The 10,426-nt window shown below is 38.4% G+C and overlaps 1 protein-coding gene across 1 annotated transcript; it reads left to right on the top strand.

Annotated features, from left to right (window-relative positions):
• Positions 1-7,303: 7,303 nt before the first annotated feature.
• IL1RAPL1 (interleukin 1 receptor accessory protein-like 1) lies at positions 7,304-9,511 on the top strand (the record flags this gene model as incomplete). Its single annotated transcript, XM_009696869.1, has 2 exons — positions 7,304-7,474; positions 8,793-9,511. Coding segments are annotated over 2 exons (890 nt in total), but the record flags the coding sequence as incomplete, so codon positions are not given.
• Between the last annotated feature and the right edge of the window lie 915 nt (positions 9,512-10,426).

The following is a 10,426-nucleotide window of genomic DNA, read 5'->3' on the forward strand; positions in this document are numbered from 1 at the left end:
ACATAAATCAGTGAAGACTGAGATATCTCCTGTTCTTCAATGAGCAGCTCTGTCAAGTGATTCTAAGCTTTGAAGTTTTTTTTATCAAAGGCCAAAGCATGTTGCAGATTTCTGAGGTGGGTGAGATGAATACAGCATATTGGCATCTGATTTCAAGAATCTTAGATTGAAAGTCTGTTTCCAAGCCATTTCTCCCTTGCTTTTGCCTAGATCAAGGCTGCCTTAGCTCCAGTTTTCAAAATACTTAACCCAATGATAAGATACAAGTACTGTCACTGAGATCAACAGAAAATTAAGCATGTATTCCATACAGGTAACTGGTTGCTTTGTGGAATTAGGACCATAATAAGAACATCACTTCTCCGTACTTTTTATTTAAGAAATTTTTTAGTGTAGAAAAAAATTATATGCTTCTATTTTGAGAGTTTACATGACACTCTTTGTTAGTGCTTCTTCCTACTTTCTCCTTTTTTAAACAGTAGCTGGTTTCTTCCAGTCTTTCAGAAGCAATTCCTATGCTTCCAGCATAGGTAGTTACCATTCAGTCTTTCACTATCTACTAATAATACGTTTTGTCTTAGTTTGGTGTTTAACCTGCAAGTAATTCATAGTAACCAAGAGAATAATATCTATCACCATCTTTTAACTTCCATAATTTTTTAATATTCTGAAACTCTTATAAGGACTTCCGAGTTTTCATATCTGTCAAGAGCAACTTCTAAGACTAATGCTTCATCACTTTTTTTATATTGAAAGTAGAATGTCTTCAGTAGTAGTAATAAATTTAAACTTCCATGTTAATGAGAATTTCTGAGAAACATTTAAGATGCACTCTTCATTTAGTTAGGAAAACAAAATCAGACTAAATATAAGAAGACAAAAATAACTTTAATAATGGGTTATTCAGTTTAAATAAGTAATATTATATCTTATGTATCTGTCAATGACAAATCTTAGCTGTAATTGTAGAAAACCAGGGAAAATATAGCTTACAGATATAATTTATTTTACACTTGAAATAATGTCATTGTATTATTTTTTGTCTGAATTTTTATCTGCTGGAAATTACTCCTCATTTTCAAGAAATGTCAAATGCAGCATTGATATCTTGGGGTTTTCATAAATGCTCTTATAAAATCAACTTTACAATTGATATTTCTTTTATTTTTTTCATGTTCTTTAGACTTCCAAAATTCGATATGGCTTAATGGGAGAAAAAAAAAAGGGGGAGGAGGGAAAGAAATGCATGTCCATTGCTTTAATATTTTTATAAATGGACCTACTACGGACAAAGGATCTCTTTTGTTTTCCAATCTGTGGTGTACTGAGAATACTCCAGATCCTGTTTAGAACTGGTTACATTTCTTTAACCTCTTCCCCAGTGTTGCATTTGCAAAACCTCCCCACAGTTCAGCATTACCCACTCTGCACAAGGATATAAACTATCATTAGGAACACTACACTTAACAAATACTTTGCCATGGAAAAAGCTAGTGTTGGTAGTTCTTAATTTTTATTAACATTAAAAGGGCTTGACATTTAAGAATAAAAGAAAATGTTAAGGTGAGCTTCCTAAGCAACAGTAAATAGTGTGAGGAAAAGTATAAGTATTTTGAAAGACTTGGGATCTGGACATTTTACTCATCAAAGCATTTAAATGACAATTTTGAAGCAACTACAGTCTCTGGGAAATTTTGAAAGCCCAGTACTTTGCAACCTTTCCTGAAGACAGCACCTTTTCTAAAGAGGAAAGCCTCCTGCGTTGGCTTGACTCCAGCTCCCTGCGGCACTGGGAGGATCCAGTCTGTTGCTTCTAAGAACCTCACTTGAAATCCTGAAACTCTGAGTTAAATCAGGGCATTGCTCCTAGACTCCAGTGATGAGTAGCTGAGTCTTTACTAGGCTGGCATGTGCTCTGGCGAAGGAGGGAAACCCACTGTCCAGTTCCCTGTTGATCTCGAAATGGAAGATCTGCTGAAGGCAGACGTGTTGTCGGCTACACCGAGCTGCGGAGCGACCTGCACTGAATGTTTCTGAAGGCACTGCTAATGATTCTGGAGGATTTCAGGATGCACAGAGAGATGGGTTGACCCTGATATCTAGGTCTTACAGCTTCATTAAAATAAGATTCGCTATGAAATACATATTGTGGGATTTCTCTTTGTTTTGATCTATTAATCTGTCTTGTGCTAAAACGTATCATGTCAGCTGAAAGAGTTTGTCATCTGCTTGAACATGACTGATATGAGAAAAACTGGGTCTATGAAGGTTTGGGGTTTTTTAATTTTTCATTTTTCATTCATATATATAATTTTTCTTTAGCAGAAATATGTGCAATGTTTAAGTTTTAATAAACCCTCAAAGGCCCAAACTGCTGGCTTCTTGGAGCGCAACATGGAAATAATTAGAAAACATGTACATCTATAATACAACTTCAAAGTTGAATTTGTTTGGTGGTCCCTGTAGAAGAGGAAGTTTTATCTCTCTTTCTGTAGGCACCAGCTTACCATTTCTTCATGTGTAGCTGTTAAAAGAGCACGCATACAGATGAGTTCTTAGATGTCTGATAGCAATTTACTTACCCAAAGATCCATTTGCATGTGATAAAGTAGATGCACATAGAGTCTGGGTTTCATTTTATGCTTACATTGAGCCTTTAAGTGACTGCTTCTGAGCACATCCTTGGAATAACAAGCAGCATTTGCAACTTCATCCCTTAAAAGTTTATATCACGTCTGCTGGATTAACACTGTAGAAAGTTACAGGAAGTACGATAACATATTCTACATTTGATGAGTACTGAAAGGAATGGACAGCATTAAAGAATGCATGTTGCAGTGATGCAACAGGTGTTTTGGCTAAAATCCTGGGCCTTTAAATGAAATAATGTTTTCATGTGATATTAACGAAGCTGGGATTTCACCCTCAATGTTTACCCCTAAGATAAATCCAAAATAATTTTGTCAGACCTGCAGCTGAGTGCAGTTCCACAACGGTTACTGAGTGTCCTCACTTTCAACTCCATAGAACAGCTAAAATTATATGGCAAAGTTTGTACTCTACAGTCTGTTTTGGCCGGAGTCTTGCAATACCAGTGGTTTTGGGCTGACTGAAACATCTGTGGACTGAATGCATCATACCTTGAGCACAGACTGTATTTGACCCCATCATGATGAACTAATCCAGAGCTTCCACGTGCTCTCATGGTTGTCTACAGTACAATAACAAAGAATTTTTTTGCATCAAGTCTGGTTGAATTTCACCATGCAAGGTCTGCTTTAGGCTTTGGTTCAATATTTTCAATTAACGGATACAACAAAACTTCACAGAAACGGAGGCTGTTGAGTTGAAGAGCTCCATCCTAGTTGCACACTACCTGTAGGCAGCAGCAAGCAACTACAGACCACGTAACTGAAGAGGATAACTTGTCCATTCACAAAGAACGGGAAGAGGAAACTTATTACACCAAAATGTTTCAAAGTATTGCTGTTGCATGATATTGTATGTCACACTCATCTGTGTTCACCAAAGTAAAGGACAGCCATTACATATTACTGCTCTGCAACATACTTGGAGGCAATGCAAGATGAACTTATACTGATACGGTTCTAAAAAAAGAATCCTGAAAAGGTTAAGGGAATAAGAGTACTTTCAGGCACAAAAGTGTGTGTAGATGATTACTTTCAATCTCCATGGGAAAGCAAAAAAGTTTCAGATGAAATGATCAACATCCCTGCCTTTGGTTATTAGCAGGTATTTTTCTTCCTAAGTGTAGGAGGAAACAGTGAGTAACTGTATTCCAGTTTATTGCTAATGCACAGGAGCCTGACAAAAACAAATCTTTGAGATGGCACAATTTATATCTAAAGCCAAAGTGCAAGCAACAATCAATCACATTTTCATTCCGAGGGTTCTTGGATAGAACACTTAATTGTTTGCTGATAGAGGGAAATAGGGAAATTCTTATTTTAAAGAAAAGCTTAGTTTGCCACCAGCTTTGTTTGTTTTGAATTTGGATTTCTGCCCTTTTTTTCTGACACTGAATATTAGATTCAGCCAGTATCTGAACTTATTGCATAGCCAAATCTGTAATTATCATAGTACATAATAATATAAGCAGTAATATCAAGTCCTTTGTGACTTGATTTGTGATTAGGAGCAGATCAGAAATTTTCTGGTGAAGTGTTTTTTTTCTTGGAAAAGGCAGATGTGCTGACACCAAATGTTTTCACAGGTAAAATACCTGTTCCAGTGAACGGTCAAGGAAGCAGAAGCCTGTGATGGATTTCCTGCATGCTTGCTGGGAGTCTGGGGACTCCTGGATGCGTTGCTCGAAGGAAGGCTTACATAGAAAACAACCGGAGAGCAAAGGGTGTGAGAGCAAAGCCGAGAGCCTCCTGCTTCCATGGGACATGGCCAAAGACTGGCAAGATGCGAGCCCCAGCTCCCAGAGTTTGACTCTGCCATAAGATCTGGATGTCTGCAGGCTCCCGTCTCTCCCTCTCAGTCCATTGGGACAGCACGTTAAAGAACATGAATTAAGATCAGAACTGTCCTTTAGAATGTAGACATTAGTCCTACCCATTGCAAACAGGAGCAGGTGGGAACATTTAAGTGAGAAGAACGACAGGCAGAGACACTATCTACTGTGTGTTTAAATACTTTCCTGGAGATGGGACATTTCAACAATTTTATGAGTTCTCTCGTTTTTCATTACAACTGAAATTCTACATTTTTGTCTATCCATAACAATTAGAGAAAATAGTAAAGAATGCCACAGCTCTTTGATCACATCACAGAAAAGGTAGCTCCTGATGGCTGCATAGCTATTTGCCTGCTGTAGGTCTTAAAATGTGTCATAGTTGGCAATGTAACCCAAATAATATCAATTAACCAAAAGCAGGCTAATACATAAATATTACAGAAGTAAAACAAAGACATATGTGATCATCCCCTGTGTATCCCGGGCATTTCACATTTCGCAAATCGTCTGCGTATGCCAGTATGTCAGCCTACCAGATAACAGAATTACCACATAAGGTAATTCTGCATTAAACTCAACTTTTTACTCTTCATCAAGCAAAGTTAAAAAACCTGACAGATGGGGAGTATAATAGCTCAGGAAAAGCACTGTACTAATGCATCTAACAGTTTCCCAAATCAAACTACACATCTTGCTGGATTGGAGCTTGAATAAATTCGTGATTGCCTGAACCCATCTTTGTAGACATACCCTAGATCCTGCCCATTCTTTGCCCTTCAAATGCTGTTAAAACTAGGGAACTAGAGTGGGAAGAAATGTTCCCTGCAATACAGGATAATGCAGTTGTAGTCAGTGGAAACGCTGGAACCTCCATGGTGTGAAAAATGTATACCTCAAATAAATGCATTAGCGCAATATTTACATATGGAAGAAAAGAGTGGCATAGCATGAATAATTTTACCTCTAAATAGGAGTGTGCAAACCATCTTAACAGACAATACCCTGAGCCTTTAAAACGGTTTGAACACTGCATTATTTCTCATTATTTATCCCTTTGAGAAATGAAACATTTTCATCTTTACTCACAGACTTTCAACAGAGCAACACTGCTCTGGAGCATGTACTATGGTTGTGACCATTACTAAGGTGACAACAGAAAATGGCATTACTGCGTTATCATTTTGTCTGTTGTCGTAATTTCCCCATATGTCTCTTGACCTTTCTGTGTGTTAACTCGGTTGCTGGGTTAACACCATCCTACTGTAGAAACAACAACCTGCTATGTAAACTCCCTTTACCTCATACTTGTTCCATTCAGTGTTATTTCAAGGCACTGTCAAAGGCATTAGGTGCTTGTCTATTGTTAAGGATCATGGTTTCACAAATACTCCAAAGAAAAATAATGGAAAGAATGAACTATAGAAGGCAGTGCCCCTCTTTTTCTTAGTTTTCTTTTTTTGTTGTTATTTTTGTTTGTTTGTTTGTTTGTTTTTCTGTGGATATAACCATCCAATAGATAATATCACACAACAAGTGTGTGCGGGAGAGAATGAGCACATGGTCGTTTCACAGCTTTGGAAAGTTTGAAAGCAGTTTCCGTTTTACCATTTTAATTTTGTCATCTGCAAATGTTAATGAGCATAGTATGCATCGTTCCTCAGAAGGAGGAGTGGACTGTTCAAGATTAGCACCGTTTCATTAATTTAATTTATACTATTTGCACCCATCCTGCATTTGGAAGGCTTTTCCAAATAATGCTACCAGAGTACAAAAAGGTGTAAAATGAGGGAAGGAGTGGCTCAGTAAATAACTGAAGTAAGCATTGACTGAGTATGATGTTACCTATGACACACAGTCGAGTATTCAATCAGTTCTCTTTTACAAGCAATTGATATTCTCGGTAGCCTGTACGTAGTGTTGTCAAGAGAGTTAGAAGGATGTTAACATTTCATTACTCTTACCATTGATTTTTTTCTGCTTTCTTCACAACAAAAGTCAAAACGTGACCTCTTATTCCGCTGAATTAGTTCCAGAGCGCTTGGCATTATTGACCTCCTAATGAAAATTAATGACAGCTCTTTTGATTGTCTTTCAAGTAAGCACACCAAGCACATTTAAGAAACAGGCACATTTATCTCTCATATTGAAATGAAATAACACACTGTTAAGTAACAAAACGGACATTAATGCAACATTAAATCTGCAAATTTAAGCACACAGAATTCAAGAGATTTAAACTGCATTATCGGGAGCTGATGCTGCGAAGATTTAAGCTTGGCAATAATTTCAGACCTGGAAAGCCAATGAGTTTTACAAGGAAAGCTACACATATAGTTAGAACATTTCAGCTCCAGGCCCTAAATTTATAGTAAAAATCTGGCAAGACTGAAATGGTTTTTACTATGCAACAGAGACCATTGCTCATTAGCTTAGGTATTTCCATGCTTTGCTTTTCCCTTTTAAAGCTAGAGAAGAATTAAATTTCTTTTCAATGACTTTTGCGCTCACAAGCTGTCAGCCCACAGCTGAGTGGATTTCCTTCATAGAGAGCCGTACACAAATGTTTATGCACAAACTGACAGCAGTTTATGGATATGGATCCCTTCTCCCTTGCGTCTGTGTAAACAAGGATTGCATCTACCAGGTGAAACAGGAAAGGTGAATGGATTCATATCTGGAGATTGGGTGTAAGCTTGCCATTTTTTCTAAACAATTTCCTATTCCTGGGAAATTGCCCCAGAAATAATTCCTGTGGAATTATCTAGGAAAATTGCAAGAATAATGAATAAACTAACTTACTTTCTTCCTCTCTTTCTTTAGACAACAAAGACTATGATGCATATCTATCTTATACCAAAGTGGATCCTGACCAGTGGAATCAAGAAACTGGAGAAGAAGAAAGATTTGCTCTTGAGATCCTACCAGATATGCTTGAAAAGCATTATGGATACAAGTTGTTCATACCAGACAGAGATTTGATTCCCACAGGAAGTAAGTCACGTCTTTATTCTTGTGTGTTTTCTAAACAGCACGTGCAGTGATTGCAGTGATTGGTTTAGTATCATTTCTATATCTACTCCTTCAGAACGTCATCTTTCCTCCCTTGTCTTAGAGAACGGTGAAGATAAGCCATCAAACATACTTAATGTTTGTTTCCTAGACAAGAGGATTATTTTTCAGTAATTGTATCATATTGATTGAAGGTGAGACAGTGCAGAAAGGGCATGCATAAGTAAAGGAAATGAATGAGACTAACATTTCTTTCACAGATTTTTTGAGAGCTTGCATGTCTAGGAATGAATACAGAGGTCTTTGTTTTCTGTTCCTTAGAGTTTGCCTGGAAAGATATCCATGATTCTAAGTATTTATTACAGAAATAGAGACACAAAGGAAAAAGTTATGTTTGGACTAAGGCAAGGGTTGAGTAACAACATCTACAGCAGAGCAAAGGAGTGAAAACTGTTAGTGTCCACAGCACATGAACGTGTAGTGGGGGTACCGGATCATTCTCAGAGGCTGAAAATTAGAATTGATTCCAGCTGGTACAAGTAAATCTTTTTCATGTCTCTTTCACATATTCCAACCTACAGACAGTAATTTTTTTGTACGTTGTTGTAGTATTTTTCATAACTTCAGTGTAACCATATAGACAGCTACCAAGATCAGTATCTTTTACTGAAAATAAGAAGGGATGTTCTGTATAGACAAAGTACAACATCAAACAATCTCATGGATATTTTTTAAATCTACACCAAACTAACCATCAATTTACAGGTGACCACACTGGTTTTGTGAATTTGTATGGGGGGAGTATGAAAGGAAAAGAAAAATCTAAGCCTATCGTACACCTTAGAGTATCATTTGGGTTTGAGGCTGAGCCCCTAAAGCATGTAGTTGCTGCTTTGTTGCCTACCTGGGTGACTTTGCCTTTTTAAAGGAAAAAATGATGATAGACACACTTGTTCCAATAAAGATACAGATAATGATACAAAACCATGGCTCATGAACAAACACTCACAATCCATAGGACATGCGGGAATAGGTGTTTCACAGGATCACGGAATGGTTGAGGTTGGAAGGGATCTCTGGAGGACATCTTGTCCAACCCTCCTGCTCAAGCAGGGCCACCTAGAGCTGATTGTCCAGGACCACGTCCTGCCAAGACAACCTGGCACATTTGCAAGTGATGTTTTTGCATATTTCTGTGGGCTCTTCTGGGAGCAGGGATTTGCCTCTGTTGTTTCTCCCCAGTCTATGAGAGCCGAGTGTTTTCTTAGATTGGTTTTTGAGCACTTGTCTTATTTTGTAGCCTACATTGAAGACGTGGCAAGATGTGTAGACCAAAGCAAGCGACTGATCATCGTCATGACTCCAAACTATGTGGTAAGAAGAGGCTGGAGCATCTTTGAACTGGAAACAAGGCTTCGAAACATGTTAGTCACGGGTGAAATCAAAGTGATACTGATTGAATGCAGTGAACTACGAGGAGTTATGAACTACCAGGAGGTTGAGGCCCTAAAACATACCATCAAGCTCCTCACTGTCATTAAATGGCATGGACCAAAATGCAACAAGTTGAATTCCAAGTTCTGGAAACGTTTACAGTACGAAATGCCTTTTAAGAGGATTGAACCCATCACACATGAGCAGGTTTTAGATGTCAGTGAGCAGGGGCCCTTTGGGGAACTGCAGACAGTCTCCGCAATTTCCATGGCTGCTGCCACCTCCACTGCTCTTGCCACTGCCCATCCAGACCTGCGCTCCACCTTTCATAACACATATCATTCACAGATGCGCCAGAAACACTATTATCGAAGCTATGAATACGATGTACCTCCTACTGGCACCCTGCCGCTTACCTCAATAGGTAACCAGCATACCTACTGCAACATCCCTATGACACTTATAAACGGGCAGCGGCCGCAGACAAAAACTAACAGGGAGCAGAATCCAGAAGAGGCTCACACAAACAGTGCGATATTGCCCCTCCTGCCACGGGAGACCAGTATATCAAGTGTCATTTGGTGACCGAAAGGGAAGGGGCCGTCAACCCCCTTGAGTAGGAGCTGAGTCTGCAGTCTGGTGCCTGGAACTACATCCTCGACTGCTGCTGTTAAACATGCATTACAATCGATAACATACGAGGAAAAACAGGGTCTTGTACATATGTTTTTTGCAATTTCTTTGTAGCATCAGTCTTCCTGTTTTACCCATGTCTCTTCCCATTCACATTTTCGACTTTGTTTTATATGTCACTGGAATTTGTATATTTACATTTTTTTAAATGAAGAGACTGCTGTATAGATAGGAAACTTTTTTGCTTCATTAGTATAGTTTTAGACTTTTTGTTTGTTTGTTTTTAATCTCTCTTGGGAATGCTTGGACAAAGCTATGTTGATATCAGAAGCACCATCCATTTTGTTGGCCTGCCTAGCCTGATTCCTGAAGGCCATGCCTGCTGCAGTTCACCTCTTTCGGAGAATATTTCTTCTTAGAAGGACCCCATCCCTCACTGAGAGCTCCAGTTTCATTTCGATTCCCATAATGTGCACTGCTCCTGCCCTGCCCTTCCAATGACCCCCAGTCGGGGTAACACTACAGTCTGATCATCTAACATGTAACTTGGTAGATACCTGTCAAACAACAGAATATACCCAATCTGTATCGGTTGCTTCACAGTAGTCACTACAGAGTGTGTAGAAACTAGAGATGGTTTGGTTTTTGCTTTCCTGGGTTTGGTTTTTTTTTTTAATTATTATTTTAAGAAAGAGTTGATTGTATCCCTTTTATAAACATAAAAGCAAACCCTATTTTTAACACTTCATGGAAAAATATTCATGTGGTTGTGGATTTTATTTTTAAGCATTTAACTTTTTCTTTCTCCCCTTTCAAAATCCTCCAAACAAGATCATTTGCAATTGTCAGGCAAGTAAGACAAGTGAG

Source organism: Cariama cristata, unplaced genomic scaffold (assembly GCF_000690535.1).
Source record: "Cariama cristata isolate BGI_N322 unplaced genomic scaffold, ASM69053v1 scaffold9313, whole genome shotgun sequence".
In the NCBI taxonomy this organism is placed as follows: Eukaryota; Metazoa; Chordata; class Aves; order Cariamiformes; family Cariamidae; genus Cariama; species Cariama cristata.